The following is a 27,969-nucleotide window of genomic DNA, read 5'->3' as shown; positions in this document are numbered from 1 at the left end:
AGAGTTTTAATTTTAACTTTCATTTTTTGTTTTATTTTTGCTTTAAAGACTCTCCAAAAAATTTAAAAGCTCGTAACTTCTAAAACATCCCGTCAGTAATCAGTCAGTGCTTGTACCGCATGAGAGTTCTTGTTGACGACCGGGGAAGACATGCTAGTCCCTTGAGAAATTCCTTCAGTAATATGTCGGTAATTAAAATACCTAGCCCCTGTATTGCAGACAGACTTTCATCGACGAATACTTGTCGATAATGGCTTTTAGCGACAAAGGCCCAGCAGAACTGCTCGCCGATGATATCTCATTGTTTAGTAGCAAATAGTGTATCGTATTTTTAGAAGCTCCCTGTAATAACAATGCTATTGAGCCTTAGCTTGCCCTTACACAAACCATCCAATGGATCTCAACAGTTTTCTGCTTTTATTTAATTAATTCATAAGTAACATAAAAGTATACAACAAACTAATACGTATAATAATTTATCACTTATTCATTTATTATACAAAATGCAACAATGATGTCTTCATGTCATAGCCCAAATCAATGCATATGTAACATCCATTAGAGTCTCCGGCCACGAACTCCGAATAAATCAGCCACCACCCGCCACCCGGACTGCCATTCCAACACTCTCAAAAAAACCTAGGTTGCAACCGGTTGTGGACAAAAAAGAATTTCTAATTTTTAATTAAAATGTTTTTTTTTCTTTTTTTTCCTTTTACGTCACCTTGCAATCGGTTGTGATAAATGATCACCATAGTGGATAAGCTACTCCACTACGTCTGGTGTCTGGTGTTAGTCCAGCTAGCCACTAAAGTGTATAAGAAATAAAAATTGTTTTCAATTTGGCAAGTATGATTCATACTTGCCAAATTGAAAACAATTTTTATTTCTTATACACTTTAGTGGCTAGCTGGACTAACACCAGACACCAGACGTAGTGGAGTAGCTTATCCACTATGGTGATCATTTATCACAACCGATTGCAAGGTGACGTAAAAGGAAAAAAAAGAAAAAAAAAACATTTTAATTAAAAATTAGAAATTCTTTTTTGTCCACAACCGGTTGCAACCTAGGTTTTTCCAGCAACCTAAGTTTGCAACCAAACTTTTATATAGCTTGGTTTTTTTCATGAAAAGTACAACTTTTAACCTTTTTTTAAAAAATGCAACGACACGGTTTTATTAATAAAAAAATATTGAACATTTTGATATAAATTTTATAAAAAATTAAGCATTTTTATTTAATAAAATATTGGTTTAGGTTGGGTAGTAATGGTGAGTAAAATATTAGATTGGGTTGGGTTGTATAGGTGAAAGAGAAAGAAATTAGTTTTTTAATACATGGTCGGGTTGGGTTGGGTTGGGTCGGGTCGGGTTTTGTTAGTGGATAGTTACTATTGTCAATTTACTAATTCATTGTTCATGTATTTGAAGGAGTATTCATTAACTAAACAATCAAGCACCGCACAAATAATTTAAGTAAAACACAATAATATAAAAAATGAAAAAAATGTAATTAGTTGGATTTGTAGTGGCCCAACACACTTGATCGTGCCCCTTGTCTTGTTAATGGCGCCAAAGTGGACTCATTCCATTTTGGTGTCTATATGTGTGGAGTAGACTTTAGTGACGGATCCAACGATTTCTTTAAACCTAAGGGTATCTTAATATTTGCTTCAGGATATCGGAATACATAAAACGAGATTTTCGGTCTTTCTAGCGTTCTATTGTTGTCATAATTTTATATTAGAAAATATATCAAGTCAAAACTTACAATTTTCTTGAATAAAAGAGTTATTTTCTCTTAATCAAGATGATTGATACGTTATATATAATATTAACAAATAATCATAATCCATAATCCGTATATCTTAAGTCTTACCAACTAGGCAACTATGACGACATGACGTTTAGATTTAATATCGTTCAAAAAGAAAAATGTTTGGATTTAACGTGGTCAAACTTTCCAGCCACCGTTTGTTTGTTGGATAAATAGATAATGTTTTGCAAGCTGTAATCGTATGTGGTTTGCATATTTTAGTCCGAAGACTAATCCTTTATCATAAGTCAGCATAAAAAACTAAATTACTTTTAACAACTTTTTTCTTATTAAACTTCTGGAATTTCTTATTAAACTACATATACCTTTTAAACAAGTGGGTAATTAATAACAAAACGCAATAAGAAGAGTATTGGCGGATTTAGATATCAATCTCATATGTAATGTTCAAAAATATTTGATAATGTATTTCATATAATGTAAACGAAACAAAAATAGAAACACGATATCAAATAATTTTAAACACATGAAGTGCAGATTTCTCCTCTTTGGTTCCTAAAACTTGAAATCGAGTCATTACATCATCTTCTTTTACTTTATCAATCGTTTCTTTTTCGACCGCGCAAATTAAATCATTGTTCTAAGACACATGGGTGCAGATTATTCAATATTCGGTTTGTCTCACCTATCAACTTAGACGTTTCTAACAAGTCTTAACTCTTTTCTTTTAAGATGTTTTGGTAAAGTATTTGTGAAGTATAAAATATCATCCAACAATTATATATAAAACACAAATCCAAGACTCTTATAAAATATAATAGAATACCTTTCGCATTAGATCGTTGTTGCACGCTCTCTCCATCTATTTTAATAAAATCAAATACCTCAACAACTTTCAGGAATAATTTTAACAAACTTATGATTGTTTTATGATGAGAATCCCATCATGTGTCTCCCGATCGTGCAAGGGAAACATGTTGGTTTTATCATTTTCCTCTTGATTTGGGTTTTAAGCTTTGGTTGAGTTATAAACAAATAGGGTAACATTATATCTTGTGAGGGCAGTGAAATACGAAAACAGACCCCAAATATTTTTTTACACCCGGAAATGAGCCATGTCTGCCCTTGAAAGGAGGTCGTGTTCACAGTTCATATTTAATTATTATATAGGGGTTTTTTGTATTCGAATAAGGTTTAGGAATCTCGAGATTTGAATCGAATTTGAATTGCAAAGTTTGAATCCGGTTTTAAAAAACTTGAATTTGACCTTTAATTTCAGTAACTGAATTTTAGATCAATACGAATTTATGATTTTCGACTGGAAATTTGATTTCAAATAATACATTATATTTTTGTCATTTTAAGAACAGCCCACCATCATAATCCAAACACTCAAAGCATGCTCACACGCCAAAACCAAAAATTGCCGTGCTCAACAAAACCCATCCACCTTCTCCTTATTGTACTCGGCCCATAAAGGTCCACTGAACTGGGCTATAACTGATCACGATTTTATAAGCCCACATGCAATAAATTTGTTGGCCTTTAGAGTTTAGACTACTCGTCCACCTTTGGCCATTGTTGACTTTTTTTGTCAACGTTGACCATATTTAGAATGCTTTTGTGGGTACTTATGTTTTGTGGATTGATATTCACAAGTTATAGTTTGTTTAAATGTTCTTTGTATGTGGATTGATCTATGTCTTACAACTTACAAGTTGGAACAAACAAAAGAACCCTTCCTTCTAATATTACATGCACAAATACGTATACATATCAAAAAAGTTGGGCCAACTTATGATTTGTGAAAATATCCCAAACCATTGTGTAATCAAACCGGCCAAATTGCTCCCGTTTGTTAAGTTTATTCGGTTTTAACCAAATTGCTTGGTTAGACAATGCTATAAATCGAAACAACTAAATTATTTGGTTTGGAGATAGAAAACTCCTTTTGAAATAATTGTTAGACCGAATAACGAGTTTTAATGAAATAGATTGAAAATCCAATTTTATATATTAAATATTTCGTAAATGAACCAAACCATTAAATGTTGTTTACATAAAATATTGATCTCACTTAGGTCTGTAAACGAACCGAACGTTTGGTGAACAATCGTGAACCGTTCGGCAGGAAATTCGTTTATGTTCGTTTATTTAATAAACGAACGAACATGAACAAAAAATTTGTGTCCGTTTAATTAAACGAACGAACATGAACGCATGTTCCGTTCGTTCATTTATGTTCATGAACGTTCGTTTATGTTCGTTTATGTCTGTTTATTTATGTTCATTTATGTATTAATATTAATAGAAAATAATTAAATATTGTCTGGATAGGTAATCTGCTTAAAGGTTTTATATTTGTTAATTTGTGTTCATTTAAGTGTTTTCATTTAAGTTCTTTTATATTTTAGTTCATTTACGTTTGTTTATACATGTTCGCTTATCTTTGTTTAGTTATGTTAGTTTAGATTTTAAACAAACAAACACAAATGTCCATTTTTAAATAAACGAACATGAACATAAATATTTGTTCGATTAAGTGTCTGTGTTCTTTTAAAGTTAAATGAACGAACACGAACATGCCCTTGATTGTGTTCATTCGATTAGTTTACAGGCTTTCATTATTCACATTGATGAGTACATCGGTCTCAATCTCTAGGCTCAGCCGATTTTATTTGGGTTCAATTGTGTTCGTGAACTGTTTGTAAGCACATTAATTTCCTTAATGAACGAACACGAACATAAAATCTTGTTCGGTAAGTGTTCGTGAACCGTTCGTGAACACATTATTTACTTAACAAACGAGCATGAACAATGCCTTGTTCGTGTTCGTTCGGTTCGTTTACATCCCTAATTTCACTCACAACTAATCATAAAATATATTTGGATATAACATAAATGTTTGATTGGATAACTAGGTTATTGACCCGTGCACGACACGGGTGGACGTATAGAAATCGTCTAACAAACATATATAATTTTATTTTATATTGTAATTTGTAATATGTTTTCTAGGACGACGATATGATCTTTAGTTGTAAATAATACTGGTACGAAAGGAAATTATTGTCAGACATAAAGATAAACCAAAATAAGATACGAAGTACAATGTTTAGAAACACAATTACAAGTTAAAAATTTAAAATTCATAAACTAATAATTAGTGTGTAGTTAGCGTAAAGCAAGGCATGTGTCTACCATGAGTTCATATTCATATTCAACCAGGAAATCAAAGAGACGTTCGATAAGAAAAATTGACTAAGGCTCAATGGACAACATATTTAACCAACATGAATTACAAATTTGTTATAAACATCACACGTTATAGTTGATAAATAATCCATTTTCGTTACTCATGGTTTTTGTGAGTATAAAAAACTTTTTTGTTGATTATTAACAAATAGTAGATAACATGTTGAGTACAAATTATCGAGGTGATCACTATATTGACTTCAATAAAATGTTTAATATTATTAATGATTTGGAAAATCATATACCATGGGTAATCTAATTTTTAACACACAAAAAAGACAACAAAATGCAAATGTTATAAAAGTACGTTTTGAAAAGTAAGATAATTAAAAAAATTAAGTGTAACAAATTAAAAAACATTTACTTTTCCAAACACTAGGTATGTTAAAGACTTAGATTTTGACATATTACCTTAGAATATAAAATAACTAAATTATAAAGCAAACCATAAATTCAGACAATATATAAAAATCCAACACAAATCAAACCAAACAGTGCTACATGAAGAAATTGTCTTAGAAAACAAAACACACTAAAACTGAAAAGCAAAAAAAAAAAGGTCTTTAAGTGTTGTATTTATTTTGAGCCTCCAACGTCCATCACATATCAACCTTTAAGGTGCCAAACATCACTCCTTCATCAACATTCACTGGGTTTGTTATTGGCCTTTAGACCCAATAACTTCAATATACGGACCTTGAGAAAACAATCATTCTTAAGCATATCCAACTTATTAAACATGATTGTCTTTTTTTTTTTGGCTCCATTGTGTTGTTTGTAATAAAATAATAAGAACGCAAACAAAGTATTAAATTGATAATAATTAAAATATATGAACGATATTAATAATATGAATGAATGAAATAATTTGAGTAATACAAATGAACCTTACAAAGAAATGCGAAATTACAGAATTTGATAGATGCAAAGATGTGGTGTGAAATTTATTGTGTATAACTGAAAATATATAGAGAGGAGTAATAACATAAATATTTTTTGTTAGTTAATTTAAAAATGAAAGTTATTCTCAATTTCATTCAAGGTAATCAGTTGGCACATAAATTTGAAATTTGAAACATGCAACAAAAATAGGAAAGTTGAAACCTATAGTTAATCTAGTTAATATTGTTATTAATAGTCAAACGGTTTTTAATGTAAAAATGATTTCATAAAGACGCAACAAAAATAGGAGAGTTGAAACCTATAATTTATGTAATTATTATTGTTATTAATAGTCGAACATTTTTTTAAATTTAAAAGGTAGATTCGATTAACTTGAATCGATGATCCGGGTTATTAAAAAGATATGCAGGTCGTCCAGAAAATATAATTATTTAGTTTTAAATTATTTAATTATTAAGATATTATAATATGGCTTAGTATATATGAAAACCCTAACAATATAGCAAAAGGAACGTGCCAAGTGTCTAAAAAATATGTTATTTAATAGTATTAGGTAGATTCCTTCATTTACTTTCTCTTACTAAATCGAAACAACTACTAATAAGTAATATTTTAGATAATAAAAAAAATGCAAACATAAAAGAACTAACTACAATTAGTAATGTCAATATAAACATGTTTATGCTTGATTATAAAGGGTGTTGACATTTTGATTGTAATATATGCTACTTGTTGTCTCCTGAAAGAACACGAAGCATATACATAATGAATATTATAATAATTTTATAAATTATTAGGGTGTTGACAATGCTACTTTTATTTTTGGCTAGATCAAACAGTGCTATAGAAGTGATACCATTATAAAGTGGCCCGTTTTGAGCCGAACCAAACAAATAATTTTTTAAAATGGCTCGTTTTGACCCGAACCAAACTGATATTTTTTTTACACAAATGACCTGTTTTGAGCCATTTATTTGACATAATTAAAATGATTAGCCACACACACACACACACACACACACACACACATATATATATAAGCTAAGTATAAAATGAAAACCCACTTGAGTTGTGAAAACTCTAGAAACTCATTCTCAACCACATGTTTTTAATTAATGTTTAAATCTTGTGGTCCACAATTAAAGTGAATAAAAAATGTAAATATAAATATAACTTTTTCTCTCTTCTAAAAACATGTATAAAAATTAGTAAACAAATGTTAAAAAATAGCAAAACATTTTTTTTTGATGTTTCCATGTTTTGTATTAAATGTTACAATATATATTACATGTAACAAAAAAAAACGATGTTACATAGGGTTTTCGCGGGTTTTTACAACTCAAGTGGGTTTTCATTTTAATCTTACCATATATATATATGTGTGTATATATATATATATCCTTCTTATTTGACATGATTCTTGTCAATCAATTTTCACAACGTGCAAAACTGCATGACTAAAATACCCTAATGATTAACTAAGTATATATATATATCCTTCTTATTTGACATGATTCATGTCAATCAATTTTCACAACGTGCAAAACTGCATGACAAAAATACCCTAATGATTAACTAAAAAAGGTGAAGTAATTATAGAATTTAAACCTCTGATTTTATGTAAATATGCTTTGTGATAAAACAAAATTTCTCAACACTTGGTAGAATGGTTTTTCATATTTCCTTCAAACAACAAAATTAGTAAATTTGTCAATATAGTTAATTGAAGGGAAAAAGTTGTTCAAAGATACTAAGCAATAAGCATACATATGATGAAGTTTTTGTAACTTCTTTTATTTGTTCTTCGAATCTACATCAACATCACAAAAAGAAAATGTTCCTGATTTTACTCCATTCACCCTTCAATCTCTGTTTTTTTAACAGACAGTATTATGAGAATAAAATCACAAAAAAATAAATAAAACCCAATTCATATAAAATCAAATAATGAAGCCCTAGAAACAAGATACCGACGATGACATAAACATCAACAGAGGCTGCAAGAGATTAAACCAGAGATGAATAACCCATGAATGAAAATAAAATAATAATAATAATAATAATAATAATAATAATAATAATAATAAGGAGAACATACCGAAATCGATCATGAATAGTTGATGAAAAGAGATTGACTGTTAATTGGGTTACAATCAATTATCAATAGATTGTATGAAATCTTAGATGATCATTTGATGTTTGTAGAAAGGGTGGATTTTGTGTTTGTAACGACGAGAGAATTGAACAAAAATGAAGGTGCTGAAGAATGAAACGGACAAATTGATATCATGGTAATTGAATGCAATTTAATTTATTTTAAAACCAAGAAATTATAAGATAACTTAGTATTTTAGGAAATTATGGTAATGGACCAATAAGAATGAAGGAAAATGATTTTTTTAATATATATATATAGATTATTAATTTGCGTATGAAAGCAAACGAGCCAAGCTGCTCGAGCTTTAAACTGCTTGAAATGAGCCAAGCTTTTTTGAGCTCGAGCCTCAAATAAAGCTCGTTTATTTATTGAGTCCAAGCTTGAGCCTTATATTAAAAACTTATTCAGGCTCATTGAGCCTTGCGTATTTTTATGTTTTACGTCTTTTGTACTTTTATGTGTTAGTTTTAGAATGCACAATTGAGCTCGAGCCAAACTTAGGCTCGTCTAAAAGGTTTCTCAAACTATATATAAAATAATTATCACTATATATAAACAAGAACTTCCGCAAGTGGCCTAATGGGTAACTTTGCGGCACCGTATTGGTCAGTGAATTTTTTTTACAATTAAGTTACCATATAAACGTAACAGAAATTGACCAAACGAACCTAAAAGAAACCGACCGAGTTCGCGTAAACTCGCGGCCTTATTTAAAGCCCATGAACAACAACGCTCGGGTATTATCAATGCGCAAGTTTACCGACCGGACCCCCCCCCCTCCCAAAAAAATAAAAATAAAAATTGGTCGTTGGTCTACCTTCATTTATATATATATATATATACATATATATATATATATATATATATATATATATATATATATTGTTTTTTTAGTTCCAGTAATGTAACGTACGTAATCAAAACCGACCGAATTCGTGCCAAGTTACCGCCTCAATGCTCGAGACAAACAACGCTTGGGCTTGACCACCGTCCGGGTTTGCCAACCAAATAACATCGTCTTAAATATTTTGTTTTCTTATATGTTAATGTTTTTATATGTTAATTTTACGAATTAATTTTTTGGGGTTTAACGCTCAAATTTTACCAATAGTATCTATATTGTAAAGAAGCAGCCGATACTGACCGAATTCGTGTTGACTAATCGCCGTAACGCTCAAGTTTTGGGTAGATAAACTAGTTAAAAATATATACAAATTAATTAATAAACGAGCCGAGATCAAGTTTGAATGAATAACTCATGAACCGAACCAAGCTCGAAAAGAATCATAAGCCAAAATTAACCGAGCTCGAGCCTCATGGCTTAAAAAAGCTAGGCCAAACACCCCTGATTCTTCAAATCTCATTTTCACAAACTCTACGCTGGTGATAAGGAAGATGATTCTTTATCCTTTTACATCTTTCGCTGTAAGCCTCTGACTCAATAAACACTCGCCTCTAAGCCGCTGCTGACCGTCCTATTCAAGATATCCTGGTAAATTTGTAACTATTTCTTCTTCATTTACAATTTTACACTTGTGTTTATATGCATTTTCTTTTTTCTTGATTCGGAAGAAATTGGTGGAAATTTGTACCGAAAAGTTTGCATTTTTGCCATGATTTCTTGAATTGAATAAAGTTTAAATTTTTTAAAGTGGGTTGAGTATGTGCACGCCACTTGTTCGATGAAATGCCTGATAAAGCGTGAGTTTGTATTTTCAATAGATTTTTATATTAGAATGAAACTAAGTGAGGATGAACATTAGGGCAGTTAAAGTAACTAACTTTATCTCTGAAATCATGGTCCTAATGAATTACTTTGATTTATTACAGTTGAACATATGGTTTGTTTTATATGTTCTTGATTTGTCGTTCGTTCGGAAGCCGTACTTGACATGTCCTCTGTGCATCGGAATTTCTATGTCGGACTAACGCTTAGTTTGAGAGATATTTGACCATTAAAATGCCATATATAATGAGAAACAGATAATCTTGATGTGGTGTGAGCAGTTTTGGTTGTATTCCCTGAAACAAAATCGAGCATTATTGTTTAAAGTTATTCGTGCATTTTTAGCTTTATGGTTTTAACTATGTTCAAGTGTATTATAAGTATGCTTAAGTGTTTTTTAAGTATGTTTGCAAATGAGCCAAGCCGCTCCTGAGCTAATCGAGATCGGCTCGTTAAAAGCTCGAATCAAGCAAACCTTAAACGAGTCCGAGCCTAAAAATAAACTTGTTAAATAAACGAGTCTGAGCTCTTGCTTGAAAATCTACTCAAGCTCGGCTCCTTTGCACCCCTCTACGTTTGTACACAAAGGTTTATGAATACCATTAATTCTTTCTCCTCCGACCCGCTTGTTGCAGAAAAATGTTATCTTCAGTCCAAAACCCTCGCTTCCTCCTCCACCACTGCCGGCGATCTAACCCTCTTCATCACCACCACCACCACCACCGTTACCCGAAATCCACTCACACCACTGCACTACCCCATCCCATTTCCGCGTCACTACCTACCTCTCAAATCCAAACCATCCAAAAATCCATCCTTTCCCGTGAGAAAACAACCCGCCAGTTTGCTGAGGAATTTCTCACCCGTCTACGCCTCACCGAACCACATGTCAAGAGCTTCCTCCACATCTCTGAGACCGTCTTAAACGAAGCAGATGAGATTGACCGGAAGATTGACCGAAACGAGGACGTTGGCCCCCTCGCCGGAGTTTTGGTTGCCGTTAAAGACAACATTTGCACTGCGGACATGCCTTCCACTGCCGGATCCAAATTATTAGAAAATTACCGACCACCGTTCGATGCGACCGCCGTTAAAAAGTTAAAGGAGAGCGGCGCTATTATTGTTGGCAAAACTAATTTAGATGAATTCGGTATGGGCAGTACCACCGAAGGATCGGCTTATCAGGTTAGGGTTTCACTATTTTCTTAATTTCCCCCAATTTTATACTTGTAAGATGTAAATTGTATTTTCCTACTAATTAGGTAACCGCAAATCCATGGAACCTTGAAAGTGTACCGGGAGGGTCATCTGGTGGCTCGGCGGCGGCGGTTGCCGCTAGGCAGTGTGTGGTGTCACTAGGAAGTGATACTGGCGGAAGTGTCCGGCAACCCGCGTCGTTTTGCGGTGTTGTGGGGCTAAAACCGACATATGGTCGGGTGTCACGATACGGTCTAGTGGCGTATGCATCATCACTGGATGTTATAGGCTGTTTTGGCTCATCGGTTGCTGATGCTGGAATTTTACTTCAATCAATTTGTGGTCATGATAAACTTGATGCCACTAGTAGCACACGAGTATGCTTGTTCCACCTTGATCTTGCCATTTACAGTTTCTTGATATGTTTGATGTGATTGGAAATTATTGATCTTGTTTTCAGGAGGTTAATGATTACACATCACAGTTTGTTTCCAAAGATTATTTTGAATCACAGCCGTTAAAAGGGCTAAGGGTTGGTGTGATTTCTGAAACTCTTGGTGATGGAGTTGACCAAGAAGTTGTTTCATCGGTTCGTGGTGCTATATCTCATTTGGAAGAATTAGGGTGTACTGTAACAGAGGTATTAATATAACTAAATCTTTGAGGTTGTTTAACTAGTATAAGTAATTGGTTACATTTTTTTTTTCATTTTTATTTTGGATTGCAGGTTTCATTGCCTTCTTTCTCTTTAGGATTGCCTGCATATTATGTTCTTGCTTCATCTGAATCTTCATCAAATTTATCGCGCTATGATGGTGTTAGGTGATATATATTTTTCCCACTTAAAGTTGGCATTTTTAGGAATTTTTATATTTTAATTTGAATAATCAAGTTTTTGATCTAAGGTATGGGAATCAAACGGTTTCTGATGAACTGAGTTCTCTTTATGGAGATTCTCGTGCTAATGGATTTGGTCCAGAGGTGTGAAAAATTATCACATTGATAAACTTTGCTTATAAGTCTATAACGGTTTGATATGATTATAACAAAAAAATGAACATTTTGTTAATTTGTGGCAGGTAAAAAGGAGGATTTTGATGGGCACGTATGCTCTTTCTGCTGGTTATTATGATGCTTATTACAAGCGAGCTCAACAGGTATTTTTTAAAATTTAATTCTTAATGATATATATTAATAATTTGATATGATAATCATGTTGATTTGTTGACTTAGGTGAGGACTGTGGTACAAAAAAGCTTCAAGGAAGCATTAGGTTTACATGATATTCTAATATCACCAGCAGCACCATCTGCAGCATATAAAATTGGTAATTACCAATTTACCCTTATTGATCACCTTATTTACCTTACTCTTGTATTTGGTAACCACTGGTTTGTTCTTTTATTTATAGGTGAAAAGAAAAACGATCCACTGGCAATGTATGCTGGGGATATTATGACCGTATGTTCTTAAAAACTTCTCGTTTAACTTCTAAATTTTATGTATTTTATAAATATATTAACCTAGATACTTTTATTTGGTTTCAAATGCAGGTGAATGTGAATTTGGCTGGATTGCCTGCATTGGTTTTGCCATGTGGCTTTGCTAAAGACAGCCTTCCTGTTGGCTTTCAAATGATTGGTGCTACATTTGATGAGGTGGAACTAATTTTTTAATATCATATTTTCTATATCCACACGGGTTCGTTATCAAGAAATTAAAATTATGATATTATATTGATTTAACATAATTTATTTTATAAAATGCAGGAGAAATTGCTTAGAGTGGGGCATATCTTTGAGCAAACTCTTCAAGGTTACAACTTTATCCCACCATTGATAGCAGATAAAATTTAAAAGCTAGCAACAGTGGTTTTAAGTTTTAACTATGCAGTCATTTATTAACCTTACATGTACATTTTTTCCTGAATAAAACTATGTATTCATTTATTAATGAAGTTAGGAAATTTTTGTTATGGTAAATCTATTCGGTCCAGTTCTTTGAAAACGAAAAAGAGAGTAGAATTCTCATTATGTTGAAGAATGGAGATCACTAGGTAGGGTGTTCAAAAACAGTTTGAAACTTGTTCTAAACAAGTCGGCCAGTATGGTTCATGGTCCACTTTTGCGGTTTGGTGGTTTAACGTTCTGGTTGAAACTTAAGCCGGTCATGTAAACTGAAAATCTGAGAGACCTTAACTTGCTCTTTTTTCCACACTTCGAAATTTTCATGAAACAGTTTCTATTCACAATGTTCCTTGGATGCATTGCATGATCATCTTTGGTTCGGGAATACCCTCTTCTGATCATTGAGTAGTTTTGACTGAATTTCTTGCAATCTCCTTAGCTGCCATGATTTCCTTCTCAAAGAACTGCCTTTAAAGAAACTATCCACAACTCGTTCATAGTTTTTATTGATCGATTACAACTAATCATAGATCTGTTATTTATAAAAGTTGTAAAATGTTTAGAAAGCTGTATTTCAACTGTACATAAATCAGTGGTGCACAACTGGTTTTGCAAGAACCGGGTTGGAACCGACCAGGTTTCAACCCGAACTTGCTTGAAACACGAGCATGTCTGGGTTGATATGTTTAACCTATTTAAATGACAGAGCGTGTCCGGGTTGACCTGTTTAATTTTCTGAGCTGATTCCCAGTGAAGCAGAATGCAGGACACTAACATAGTATAATAATTTGAATTTATTGCAACGACTGTTAATCTGTACTCGCAACAAATATTATGCATTAAAATAAAATCAATCCGTCTGCAACGAAACACAGAAGCCTTGAATGATCTACTCACCGTGGCCCGGAGAGAAGAGAAGGCAACAATGGTGTTGAGCCTTTCTCCGTACTATTGTTTTCCTGTAGTTTTGGATTTGTGAAGTTATAATCCAAGTTTGACTCAATATTCATTCCTCCTTCTAATACCTTAACTACTGATGACATTGAAGGCCTTCTCGTGTAATCGGTCTGTAAACACCATGAAGCCATCTTCATCATCTCCACAACCTCTGTACCATTTATTTGCATATCTTCACTGTTGACGTCAACCATGTCTAACAACGTTTGTTGCTCCCAACATTTTTGAAAAACATGGAGTAAGTGCCACCTTTCTTCGGGCAGAGATCGGTCCAAATTCTTTCTTCCACACAAGATCTCCAACAGAACGATTCCAAAGCTGTATACATCCACCTTTTCAGTGATAACTGAGCTCAACCATTCCGGAGCCAGATACCCTGGGGTTCATCTCATTGTAGTCATCACTTCGGTTTGAGTTTTGTCAATGAGCTTTGATAACCCAAAGTCCGATACTTTGGCATTGAAATCGTTGTCTAGAAGTATGTTTTGAGGCTTAATATCAAGATGCACAATTTTTTGCCTACATTCTTCATGGAGATATGCTAAACCTTTGGCTATATCAAGAATAATGCTCTTTCTACATTCCCATTCGAGTATGTGCTCCCTAACTCCATGGTAGATCCACCGATCTAATGACCCGTTACTCATGAAGTCATACACAAGAAGTCGCTGAGATTTCCAAGCACAAAATCCTCGAAGTCTTACCAGATTCACATGGTGAATGCTGCCAATGGATTGAACCTCGGCTAAGAATGATTTCTTAATGTGTGAAAGGCCTTCGAGTCGTTTCACTGCAATCTTGGTCCCATCTCCGAGAGTCCCTTCTAACACTGATCCAAATCCTCCATGGCCAAGCTTTTTACTAAAATCCTCTGTGGCGATTGTTAACTCTTCATAGGAAAACCGAGTAGGCATACCTGGTAATTGATCTAAATACTCTTCTTCCAGTTCACTGTTTCTTTTCTTCTTGTGGGCTCTGAACATTATAAAACCAATAATCACAATAAGAATAAGAATACAAATTCCAATCGTCGCACCTACACCCGTTGCAACTTGGTTTTCTTTCTTTGCTAATGGGCTAGGGTTTTGGGATGTCGACGAAGGAAGCGCATACTGAACTTTTATGAATGCTGAAGCATTCCAAGTTATATGATCTGGATCAACGGTAATCATCGTAAAGAGTTCAGTAGGTAAATAGCATTCTCCACTTGCAACATCGAAATAATACTTAAAAAAAGCTGCTTTGCACGAGCAATTGCTTAGACAAGCTTGTTTGCAAGTCTCCATATTGACCCTCTCCATGTCAGCAGTCGAGGTGAAGACCGTGAAGTAGCTGAGGTTCTCGAATGTAATAAAAAGTTGTTCTTGGGTATAATCACATGTGAGAGGAATAAATTCTGAGCAACCCTGGTTCGGTTGGCGATCGTCCACTGCTTTAAAATAGTTCACAGGAAGACTTGTATTTGGACAACTGCATTGTTGATTAACAGAGCAAATGGCATTTCTTCCACAAACCGTAGGATAATCACACGCTCCTGCGATATAATTTGGAAGAAGGTCGGCTACCGCTACCCAATCTTTTCTTTGCTTTTCAAACACTTTTAAATGACCACCTGGCATTAACTTCATATACTGAGATCGGGATATATTAATATGATCGTTGAGATCACTTAGCTCGGAAGAATGAAACAAACTCTTATTCAAGAACCTAACATAACTTTTTCCTTCAACTCTAGTTCGGTTAACAATATAACGACTATAATAGAGTTGAGGTGGGCTTGATTCAACGTATGCGAACAAACCATCATCCATGACTTGAAGATAATATACACCCTCGGAAAATTGGTTAAGGAAACACTAGATATAAGTTTTTGGCCTTGAAACAGCTTTTGTCCAGGTAGCAAACAGTCTGTTGGGTGATCAAAAGATTGCCAAATCACCGAGTGATTGATATCATACAACACCAGGTTTCCAGTATCAGTTAGGTTCACACTAGCAACAGATTTCCCCGCAATCCAAACTGTGCTTCCGTCTGATTCCCGGAGGACCAATTCTCCAGCTGCTGTAAAGTTTAGTGTTGCATTTTGCGTGACCGGATAGTCTCGGTTGGCCGTCCAAACGACCTCTGGAAGGCCGCCTAAAATAAAGATGGCGAAGAGGTGAGAGGTACAATTTCTTACGCAGTAGAAGCCACAAGCGAACGAAATTTCATTGGACTCTGCAAGGAGTAAGATGCGACCAACTGTGCCATCTGAGAAAATTGCATAGCCTGCGAGCGGTCCATTGTTGGTAGTAAGATTCGCACCAGGAAATTTAGGCAAGTCTGGAAAACTAGACCACTGAGCAGTGGTTGAGTAGCATGATAGCATGTAAAAAGAAGCAAAGAAAAAACTAGAAATTGATGATGTTGTCATGACTAATGAGCACTGAAGAACATATGAATATATTTAGATGATATAAGATCCAATTTTGAAGGAGTAAGTCAACGCTACAGTTGACTCAAGCTAGAGCAAAGGATATATGTAGTCTTGGATGAGGTTGAGTGGAGCAGCTATGTGATTGGCTAGCTTTTGTATTAATTTTTGTGGTGGATGTCTTGTGTTTGTGTGATTGGTGTTTATTTCTTGTTGCTGTCGTTGTTTCGCTTCTAGTCGCTTGCTAGTTCGTGTTGTTGCTTAATGAAATACCACCTTTCTTTTAAAAGAAAGAGCGGTCCACAATCATTTTGTTTATTGTACTGGCGTCAAGTCTTTTATTAGATAATATATCAAGTCAAAACTTGCAATTTTTTTGAATAAAAGAGTTCCTTTTCTCTTAATCAAGATGATTGATACGCTTATATATACATGTTAATAATATTTTTAAGTTGCTAAAACTTAAAAACTAGAGGGTTAACTCAACCTCCAATAAATTCATAATCCATAATCCGTTTTAGTTTTAATTTAATATCGTGGGAAGGATCAAATAAAAAAAATGTTTCCCTAAGTAGGCTATTAACATGTAACAATTATGCAATAGTTATATGATGGGATTTTACAACTAGATCAGTTTTTGATTCAGTGCACATATATTCAGAATATGAATGAAGTCATGTACGTGGGTAGAATATATATGTTTTACCAAATGAGTAGGATTATAAGATTTTGTTTATGCATCTTATTTTGTTCTTGCTTTCACACTTTTAGGCAGATTTTCAAACCAATTTCGACGTAACTCATTGAAATACCTTAAATAACAATAATAACAAACGTTGGTAACAAAAATTGTACTAAATTAATTAATAATCCACCTCACGGTGGAATAAAAGAAAACATGCAAATAATATAAATTAACTAAATTAAAGAAATCAAAATCAATTTAAAACAAGAAACAAAAATCCATAAATATATATAAAAAAAAAAAGACAAAATGATAATAATAGATAAGTTCAGGTGTTGATTTGATTGGACATGGAGATTTTTTTTCAAACTACCGCAGCTTCTTTTGGCATAAATAAAAATAAGATAAAAGGGAATTGAAAAAAATATTTAATTGGTCATCAGTTTTTAACAAAATCAACTATAACAAAAATCTCTGTACAATGATAATAATTATTACACCATTTTCTAACACACAAACACGAACAATGATAAGATGAGGTCATGGTTATACAAATCTCTTTTACTATTGAAGATATTTTTGAGCTCCACTAACATTGGTTATAAAATCTGAATGCACCTCCACTCACATCAAAAACTCTCTTAACCTTTGCCATCCCGGTTACCTAATGTATTTTTGGTTACCTCTTTAATCATCTCCAACCAACCCATATTCATACTCAAAAATCAAAACCGAAGACACAACTCATCATCTCCATTAGTACCACAATGCACCGCCACCCCCCTTTACTTCCATGCAACATTTTTTGATAACACTTTCGTTACCAAAATAGCCGAATGAGAATCCAAACCTTCTCCACTATCTTTGGTTACCCTAACATGACCCTCATAATCCCCAAAACTCGCTTCCCGCGTTTTTCCGACGACCAGAAACCCATGGAACGTCACCAAAGACGATAAGATATCACCGCCATTAACAAAACTCAGTACTATACAACTCATTTTCGACAATTGGTAGTTCGAATTCGCGGCACCACCGCCTCTGTTTGTGTTCCGTGTGGCGCCGACAACAATAAATATGCCGCCACCACTGTTGTTACCAGCAACTATAAAGGTCACCACCGCCGCCTTAGCCACATCCGAACACCATCTCCGCTCCACCGTTGATCACTGATCACGCAGGTAACCCTCGTCAATTGGATCAGGATGTCACGTGTGAGTATATATTGGAAATAATGAAATACACAATTGGTTTTAAAACATAACTTCATTTGAGAATGAAACTACATACTATAGCTAACAAATGAGTTTATATAATAAATAAAACACAGCTCAGGTGGTTAAGACTTACTGTTCTTGAGGCAAAGGTCTAGGGTCGTTTCGAAAATTACTAGCAGCTTTGTTTTAACTAACTAAACAACTATTATAAACAAATACTTAATCGGTTCTCTGGTTAACTACTCGGTGTATTTAATTAGTCCTCTGATTAATGACTCGGTGTTTTAAACGGATGATTACATGTTCGATCCTCACTTCATGCTTTTTATAAAAATAAACTATGGTTTTAACTAAAATAAAATGAATCTGAATCAAACTATTTCATAAATGCTCTTTAGGCTTGGTTGGCACCTACACTTTTAATATTTTGTTTTCCCTATAATTATTTTAACACTCAATATTAGGTTCGTTAAAATATAAAGAATAGATATCAACATTGACAATTAATACTTATTATTATAGTAAACTTCGTAAACACCTAAACAAAAACAAGACTCTTACTATGGATACGAATGAGATAAAATCAAGCTTTAAATCTTTAGATTAAAAGATACATACGGATACATAACCTTATGAGCTACATCAATACGATGTAGGTTGATTAAAAGAGTATAATGTATATCATTTGTCTATGTATAACAACTAACCAGCAAACCAGGTACGGATCCTTAACCATTCATTTGTTATCTGTTTCGATTGTGATAAACCCTGTTGACTAACACCTGGAACTCTTTGCATCTTTGGCTTTCCGTTTGTTTCATGTTTATTTCGATTATTTTGGTTCACTACAAGAACTTTGAAACATGTACGTTCCAGGAAAGTAATATGAATTTCGAACATCATGGAAAAATGGAACTTTGATAACGTATCTGGGTGTGGTGGATACGCTGCGGTACATCCTATATATAAACACTCGGCTATATCATCAAGGTGTCGGTAACCGAGATGCACGGGCTTCATGTTACGCTTAGTATTATGATATGTTATACTTTATTCAATAATATGTTAATATTCTGTTACGTTTTAACAAAAACAAGCATGCCGTATATTTAAATTTATTTTGCTCATTACCGCATGTTCCGATACCAAATTTTTAAATGCTTCAAAAATATATATTTATGCTCTGTTACCCTGAGTGCTACGCTTCTCGTGGAGTGTCCCACGATCATGTTGTTGTGGCACCGACAACATGTGCTCCTTCCGTGACGGAGAGATTAGTTCACGGCGTCCCTAGGTACATGTGTGGTACAAGCTACTAGGAGGCGTATGGATCGATCCTAGCTCTGTTTCAGTTTATGTTTCTGTTTCCGAGAATGGATGTAGGTGTGCCAACCTGCCCCATTCTATGTGATAGGTATACAGGAATGCCCCCCTGTATATCGTCACCTCTGTGTAGTGTTATGGTTCGGCTCATGGGTACATCCATATGATATGAACTATTTGTTACTGTTATGAATTAAATATTTATTATTGTTTTGAATCATCTGTTACGGTTCTGAATTATCTGTTATTAGTTCTGACTTACACGTTATTGCTTTGACTTATCCGAAAGTGTTTTGACTTATGATTCACGCAGACTGTTTTATTAACTGTGTAGCGTTATCAAAAATGTTTTACAGTTTCCAAAATTTATTGTTATTATCATCGTAATAATCTTTTTAAACTTGTCGTTTTTATATAAAATGTTTTAATGCTCAAGCCTATTATTCTGTACTAGGCATTCAGCTCATTCCGTAAAATTTTTCCCCTCTTAGGTTCAAAGATTATTTTGGGTGGGATGGAGAGAATGAAATAAAATTTTAGGATGCTTATGAAGATTGCTAATTAGTGGAATTATGTCTTCTGCCTCTGCATACCTCCGTGTATCGTGACATGTCGGCCCATATTTGGGTTGGGGTGTTACACTCATAATCCAACCTCGTTTAAAAAAACGCAACTCATCCAGATGAGATGCCACTGGGGTTTGTTGAGTTGGTCATTCACTTCCACTATTATCGAAGTCTTTCCGCATGTTCCCTTTTACATTTTGGATGCACGCAAACTTATGTATGTCCGTGTTTCAAAACAATGGTCGGTGTGTTTACCCACGTATGTATATGCATTCATCAATGATTCAAAATATATACTACGTACGCACGCACGCACTAAAATCGGAGGGTATGGACCAAAAGGCTCTCCAAACTCCTCAAATGCCAACTACTATTTACTTCATAATACTTAATAATATTCAATAAACTAGTTTTTATTATAAATATGATAAATTAATTTTAAAACATAGAAAATAAATTAAAAAAAAACATTTCATTAGTATAAAATTTTAAATTATAATAATATTTAAAGTAGAAACCGGTCTAAATGCATAACATGCGTCCAAGTGATATGCTTCACAATATCCGATCAAAGGTTGTCGTGAGGTTTTTGGGATCGTAGTTCCAGAATTATGTCCTAGCTCATTCACTTAGAATATATGTTGGAAGTTCTATTTTGTATTCAGGAGATATTGCCGCACCTTTGTTTTTCAAATTGTAAGGATTCGTGCACAAGCATGACGGATTGCAACTATGTCTTGCGTCACGAGCTCTAAACGAAAAGTCAAGTATAACAGTATTGAAGTGAAAACAATGAAACTAGTTGTCAGTCTTAAAAAAGATGCTTAAAAAGTAAAAACAGTACAATTGATGTCAAATTTTCCATATTATAAACACGAAAGCTTATTAAAGAGCTATATTAATTAGTAAAAACAATGTATTTAAATATATACAGAAAATGCTTTTCGTTTTGTTTAATACAGGAAAAGTGAGTTGAGCCCACCAGTTATCGAATTCGTTTTCACCATGGGCCAGCCAGTCTGTTGGACACACCTTTATACTGCTTATGGTGTCATGTCATGTAAAAACTTTTTCAATGAGATGGAATATATAAATATATATATATATATATATATATATATATATGAGTTAAAATAAGAAGTATAACTTTTGTAGGAAGGATAAGAAGAATTGTAGTCCATTGATTTTGGATTTGAATGGTTGAGATTAGTTTAGAGGAAAAATCAAATGTAAAATAAGTGGAAGGGTATAAAAGGAATAACCAAATTTGTTGACTTTCTCTTTCCATGTAAAATGCACATGTCAAATTCCTCCATTATTTTTAAACGTTCATAATTTTTTTATACAACAATTTTTTTAATTCAAAAAATGATCATAATAACGAGCGCTTTTTTATCTTTAATACGAGTACCATATTGTTATATAAAAAATAAAAAAAATTTAGTGGGTTTTTATACATTGTGTTATATGTCCTGTTTATTTTGTTTTACCAAAATTGTGTTTTTCCCTTTGTTAAACATAATGTATTTTTTATTGTGTTTTATTGCAATATGTTTATTGTGTTTTAGCATAGTGTTTTTCTCATTGTGTTTTATAATTATCTTTTTTCATTGTGTTTTGGAGAGCTTGATTTAAAGTTATTTGTTGTGTTTTTATACAAATTAAAAAAACACAATACATTTACTAGTAAAAAAAATCATATGAAAAACACAATGCAATTTTGAGAACCAAGTCTATGCTGTGTACTAAAATTAAAATGATTATTACAACAATTTCTTAAAAAACTTCGAAACTATTGTACTGAACCGAGTCTAGGCTGCCGACATGCCTAGTTGCCTACACATGGCTGTATTGTGTTATACAAATTTCTTAAACTTAGAAAAAACACAATTGTGTTTTAGGTGGTGTTCCGACGTTAAACGTAACGGACGACTTCTTTGATCCACCATCACCGGCAGCCTCTGTAGACTTCATCAGCAGCACCTCACCCACCTCCGCCGTCTGGTAACGGCGTCTAGGCATCGGGATCACCGCCTGAGCTAATAACCACTGCCCACAACGACAAACAAAGTAACCGCCGGAGGCCATAGCTACTGCCGTTGTGCCTCTGCGAACCGCTAATCGTGGCTGGAAACTATGATTGGAGACGGTGGGGAGAGAGAGAGAGTTCTCGACGGCAGAAGATGGAGTAATTGATCAAAAATGAAACGATGGTGAAGATGGAGAGAACAGGGCTGGGTTTTTCTAATATGTTGTGGACCAAAATACCCCTTCTATAGTTTTTCAAATTTTGACACTTGTCATTCTATTATTCCTTCTTAGTTTTCTTACCGAAACATAACTTCTTATTTGAACTCAACCCTATACACACACACACAAGTTGTATTTCATGATTTTGAACGTTTGTTGGAAACAATGATAACTAAGAGCATTCCCAACCCATCCCTTAAAATTATGTGAGGATGGTTTGTAAATTATAGGGTGGAGTTGTGAGTGGTTGTGAGTGTAAATTATAGGGTGGAGAGAGAAAAGGTAGTGATTTTTTGTAAAGTTGGGAAAAAGGTAGTGATTTTTTTGTAAATTATAGGGTGGAGAGAGAAAATTGTAATGAAAAAGGTATAAAAAAATATTATTTAATTGAACAGGAGAGAGAAATGTAGTGTTTTTTAGTGTAATTATATGATATATATGAATATAGGGATAGGGAACTGGATGAGAATGCTCTAATGTATGTAAAAATGGATATCAGAACTCTAATCTTTATTCCAACTTCACCAGATTACAACCGCAGCGGAAGATTTGAACAACTCTTTACAAGATCACCAACACAGTGATCTGAAATCTCTCTTCATCTCAATCTATCAGACAACAGATTCAATCAATATGATGAATTAAACCCTAGATTACAAGACTACAGAGATACAACTGAGAAGAAAATGTGTGTTGCAGAGAATGACGCTCAACAACCCTTTTTATATCGACACTAACAAACTCCCCAACTCAATTACGCGTGAGACTTGGAGTTTGTTAAATTGTCATCTTCAGAAAACGGCCCAATTTGGCCCAACAGCAACATTCTTCAAGTCCAATAGCCCAATAGCTCCATAAACTGTCACAGGTCCAGAAAGTATCCAGCCAACACAAATAACAAATAAACATAAAAATTAGAAAATATTACTACAAATTTTAGCATATTGAATTGAAACAAATAAGAAATTACCAAGGTTGTTTTTCTTTCTGTCATTTCAACATCCCCCCTCAATTCAATAGCCAAACATGTCATACATTTGTAGCAACTTACATATCTCATTATGTTGATTTATCAACAACCCTTTAGTGAACACATCAGCCACTTGATATTTAGACTGTATGTTCACAATTTTAATATATCCTCTTACAATCATTTCTCTTAAAAAGAAAAGATCCAACTCAAAATGTTTAGTTCTGTCATGAAAGACAGGATTAGCTGCAATAGAGATTGTAGCTGTGCCAGTGGCGGATCTAGACATCCATTTTAGGGGTAACGTTCATTTTTTTTACCATATTTCACACAATGTAAACTAGGGCCTTCGCCGAGAATCGTGAAAAACTTTTTAGGCCGAAGGCGAAAAAAAACCGGCCCTTAAATTAGTTGTGTAATTGGGTTTAAACATTAAAAATACATATTTTTTTAAAAATATATAATTAAAAAATAAAAATTCAGGCCTATCGGGGTGTCGGGTCGGGATTGGTCGACCACCCGGCCATGCCTCATAGCCGCCCTTGATGTATAGAAACACGATAATAAATAAATTTAAACACATATGGTGCAAATTTCTTCTATTCGGTTTTTGAAAGCTTGAATCAAGACATTACATCCTCTTCTTTACTTTATCAAGCGTTTCTCTTTCGATCGCACAAATTAAAGCATTGTTCAAATACTCATCACCCAATCGGTTGCACAAATCCATCTTGATAAGCTTCATTTAGAAAAAAATCTTTCAGTGGTTGCGGTTGCAACCGGTAAAACCAACGCTAGCTTCAATATTCGATAAACCAAAGGAAAAGTGGTGTGTTTTCCCGTTTCCACCATTACACGAGCAAGGTCACACATTATACTCATTTTTGCAAATTTATCATCTTTTAAAGTGTGATAAAAGGTCGTAAGATCATCACTCGAAATACACCATCTTTCTTCATTACTAAAATCATTCAGACGCATCTCATAAAATGACACTATCTTAGATATATAAAACTTAGAAAATAAATTGCAAGGATTTAAACCAGACATATTTTCTAACAAACTAGTTGAGACCTCACCGAATCTATTTTCATGTTCTTGAATTTGCATATCCAAAATCATATTAAAAACTTCAACCTCAAAATGGTGTCGAGTGGTGGTGTCGGGTGCAACGCCGTTTGATGTCTGGCTAGTTTCCAATTTCCGAACAATGAGTATTATTTTTGAAAAATGGTTAATGGGTTTTAATTGGTTTGGGCTTTAAACTTTGGTTGGGCTTTTATTTGGTTGAACTTTTAAATTGGTTGAGGTGTAAACAAATAGGGGCAACGCCATATTTTTTCAGGGGTAACGAAATACGAAAACCTGCCCAAAAAATAATTTTTTACACTATCGGCGAAAAATTCAGGGGTAGCGGAGGTTACCCCTGCTAAAGAGCTAGGTCCGCCCCTAAGCTGTGCTATCACAATACAAACTTATAGGTAAACATACTTTAACTTGCAATTCACTTAACAAGTTGATAACCCAAATGACTTCACAAGTTGCAGAACACATTACCCTATATTCTGCCTCAGCAGAAGATTTGGACACAGTAGATTGTTTCTTACTTTTCCAAGAAACTAACGAATTTCCTAGAAACACACAAAAACCAGTTATTAATTTTCTAGTTTCTAAACATTTTGCCCAATCTGAATCAGAATAGACCCTTAATTTAAATTCATTACATTTACTAAACAAGATTCCTTTCCAGGAGACCCTTTCAAGTATCTGAGTAACCTTAAAGCAATTTGTAAATGTGAATTATAAGGACTATGCATATATTGACTTAGATAATGCACAGAATAAGCAACATCAGACCTAGTATGAGATAAGTAAATCAGTTTACCAACAAGTTTTTGATAACTAGCAATGTTACTTAAAACAAAATCATTATTTTTACGTTTGTTTGTAACAATAAAATGTTGCTCAATCGGATTGCTTACAGGTTTGCATCCAGTCATGCCATACTCAGCAAGCAAATCCAAACAATATTTTCTTTGTGACAAACATATGCCAACATCAGACCTAATTACTTCAATACCTAAAAAAATATTTAAGTTCTCCAAGATCTTTAATCATAAACTTAGTCTTAAGAAACTCTTTTAACTTTTATTATTTCAGTTTCAGAATTTCCAGTTAATACAATATCATCAACATATACAAGTAAAACAAGAAACACATCTTTGGTAGACAAAACAAACATAGAATAATCACACATACTTTGAACAAATCCTAGTTCAATTAACACATTGACAAGTTTCTCATTCCACATTCTAGGAGCTTGTTTAAGCCCATACAAAGACTTTTTTAGCTTACAAACTCTAGTCTCATCTTTAGAGTAATACCCTTCAGGTAAATCCATATAAACATCTTCATTCAAGTTACCATATAAAAATGCATTATTAATATCTAATTGATATAGAACCCAGCTATTTTGAATAGCCAAAGTTAAAACACATCTTACAGTTATCATTTTCACCACAGGTGAAAAAGTTTCAAAGAAATCAACACATTCTTTTTTACTAAAACCTTTAGCCACTAACCTAGCTTTGTATCTCTCAACTTCTCTAGTTGATTTATATTTGATTTTAAAAATCCACTTACAGCCTATAGTTTTCCTATTTAAAGGCAATTCAACTAGATCCCATGTATCATTTCTATGAAGAGCTTCAATTTCTTCATTCATAGCACTGACCCAGTTGGGGTTCACTGGCAGCCTCAAAGAAATACCTAGGTTCACTACTCTTAGTTAACATAGACACAAAATTCATATTGTTAACAGATAGGTTAGAGTAATTCACAACTTTCTCAAGACCATATCTAACTTTTCCTTCTACTACATAATCTTTTAATGTTCTAGGAAAACTTATATTTCTTGTAGACTTTCTAAGCACAGTAGGGATATCTTGTTCAACATTATTTCCCTCGGAATTATCAAATTGATCACTACTTCCTATCTCATCCTGAACCCCGCCAGATTCAAGACTTGTACCACTGGTTTGCTGAAGTTCAGCCCTACCAAACATGGTACCTGACCTTGATTCAGGCTGCTCAGACCCATGAGAAGAAGTTTCATTAGTATGAATATCATCATTGGGAGTTGAAACATCCACAGATAGTTTGGGCTCAGATGAATCGTACAAGTCAAAAAAATTTAAATGATTTATACCAGAAATATTCTCATCAATGCGTTGTAAATTTACATTTTCTTTAAAAGGAAAAATTGTTTCATAGAACTTAACATCTATTGAAAACAAAACTTGTTTTCTTTGTAAACTCCACAGCTTATATCCTTTCTTTTTGTTAGAATAACCAATAAAAACACATTTTTCAGCATTACTAGCAAATTTTTCACTTTTGTTTAAAACAGTACTAAAACATAAGCACCCAAACATCCTAAAATGATCTAGTACATGTTTAAATTCATACACAAATTCATTAGGAGATTTACCATCTAACACAGACGGGGGTGTCCTATTAATCAAATAAGCAGCAGTCAATATACACTCCCTAGCAACATTCAACAAATGTCTATGCTTGCTTTCAACAATTCCATTTTGTTGAGGAGTATGGACACATGTTGTTTAATGAATAATACCACTATCAATACAGAATTTATCCATTTGACTATTGATAAATTCTGTTCCATTATCAGTTCTAATAAGTTTTACCATTTTATTAAATTGAGTTTTAACCATAGTTACAAAACTTTTAACATGATAAAAAACTTCATTTTTATGTTTCATTAAAAACACCCACACAGCCCTTGAATAATCATCAACTATAGTGAGAAAAAACCTAAATCCTTCTCTGCTTGGGATCTTATAAGGACCCCAAACATCTAGATGAACTAATTCTCTCAAACATTTAGTCTTATGATCACTCAAGGGAAATGGCTCTCTATGTTGCTTAGCCTTATGATATACTTCACAAACAGTATTGTTGTCAACTTTAATGAATCTTTTAATACGTTTAAAACTATATCTGAAGGATGCCCTAATCTAGCATGCCATAAATCAATATTACTGCTACTACTAAAACACACCTTATCAGATAAAAAAGAATCACCACAAATGTATAATCCATCAAGTTGACTATCAGTCACCAGGACTTTCTTGGTTACACAGTCCTGAATATAACAATTGTTTTCATTAAACGACACAGTTAGTTTACTATCCTTTGCTAGTTTGTGAACAGACATTAAATTCACACAGTAGTCAGGAACAACAAACACATCATACAATGTTACATAACTATTTAGTTTTATGTCACCAATCTTTGAGACAACAGCACTAGTGCCATTGGGGTGTCTTACTCTTATATTGAGATCAGACACATCAAGTCAGTTCATCAAATTCTTATCAGACATAACCATGTGTTGGTTTGCCCCTGAGTCAACAACCCAACCGAGTTTTGACTCATAATCTTTTTTACTAGCAAAACAAAACACAGGTTTTCTAGAATTAAGAGAATAAAACAAAGGACTAAAAATACCTGACACATTATAGCTTTGAGTACTGACAGAAGCTTTTTCATTCAAAAGACTCAACAACTTAGTGACTTGATCAGGAGTAAGACCACTAGCAGGAGAGCTATTTGATGTTCCTAAATTATTACTTACAAT

At 33.6% G+C, this 27,969-nt stretch overlaps 1 protein-coding gene and 2 pseudogenes across 2 annotated transcripts; 2 read left to right on the top strand and 1 right to left on the bottom strand.

The window, feature by feature from the left end:
* The window catches only part of LOC143626507 (G-type lectin S-receptor-like serine/threonine-protein kinase SD2-5), a 79,816-nt pseudogene that overhangs the window by 47,247 nt on the left and 4,600 nt on the right, over positions 1–27,969 (top strand).
* On the top strand, positions 9,526–12,991 carry LOC143626508 (glutamyl-tRNA(Gln) amidotransferase subunit A, chloroplastic/mitochondrial-like). 2 transcript variants are annotated; one of them, XM_077096580.1, is made up of 11 exons: positions 9,526–9,595; positions 10,457–11,006; positions 11,084–11,395; positions 11,479–11,658; positions 11,746–11,840; positions 11,924–11,999; positions 12,098–12,175; positions 12,252–12,345; positions 12,430–12,479; positions 12,572–12,676; positions 12,788–12,991. In XM_077096580.1, exons 2-11 carry the CDS (start codon positions 10,461–10,463, stop codon positions 12,872–12,874), a joined length of 1,623 nt encoding a protein of 540 aa, XP_076952695.1. In that variant the 5' UTR covers positions 9,526–9,595; positions 10,457–10,460; the 3' UTR covers positions 12,875–12,991. The 2 variants fall into 2 exon arrangements, with proteins under 2 accessions (XP_076952695.1, XP_076952696.1); XM_077096581.1 differs by lacking the exon at positions 9,526–9,595 and having other exon boundaries at positions 10,446–11,006.
* LOC143626497 (G-type lectin S-receptor-like serine/threonine-protein kinase SD2-5) lies at positions 13,819–16,295 on the bottom strand (annotated as a pseudogene).

Source organism: Bidens hawaiensis, unplaced genomic scaffold, assembly GCF_021521415.1.
Source record: "Bidens hawaiensis isolate Kalapana, Puna unplaced genomic scaffold, B.hawaiensis_p1.1 tig00004412_1, whole genome shotgun sequence".
Lineage (NCBI taxonomy): Eukaryota > Viridiplantae > Streptophyta > Magnoliopsida > Asterales > Asteraceae > Bidens > Bidens hawaiensis.
Note: the sequence above shows the minus strand (reverse complement) of the source record. Positions and strands in the feature narration are given on the sequence as shown.

Bases quoted from the DNA above. Each gene is read 5' to 3' on its own strand.
- LOC143626508 (XM_077096580.1), top strand. From the start codon at position 10,461: ATGTTATCTTCAGTCCAAAACCCTCGCTTCCTCCTCCACCACTGCCGG. The intron at 12,176-12,251 runs GTATTTTTTAAA...TTGTTGACTTAG, and splicing joins ATTACAAGCGAGCTCAACAG to GTGAGGACTGTGGTACAAAA. The intron at 12,677-12,787 runs GTGGAACTAATT...TATAAAATGCAG, and splicing joins TTGGTGCTACATTTGATGAG to GAGAAATTGCTTAGAGTGGG.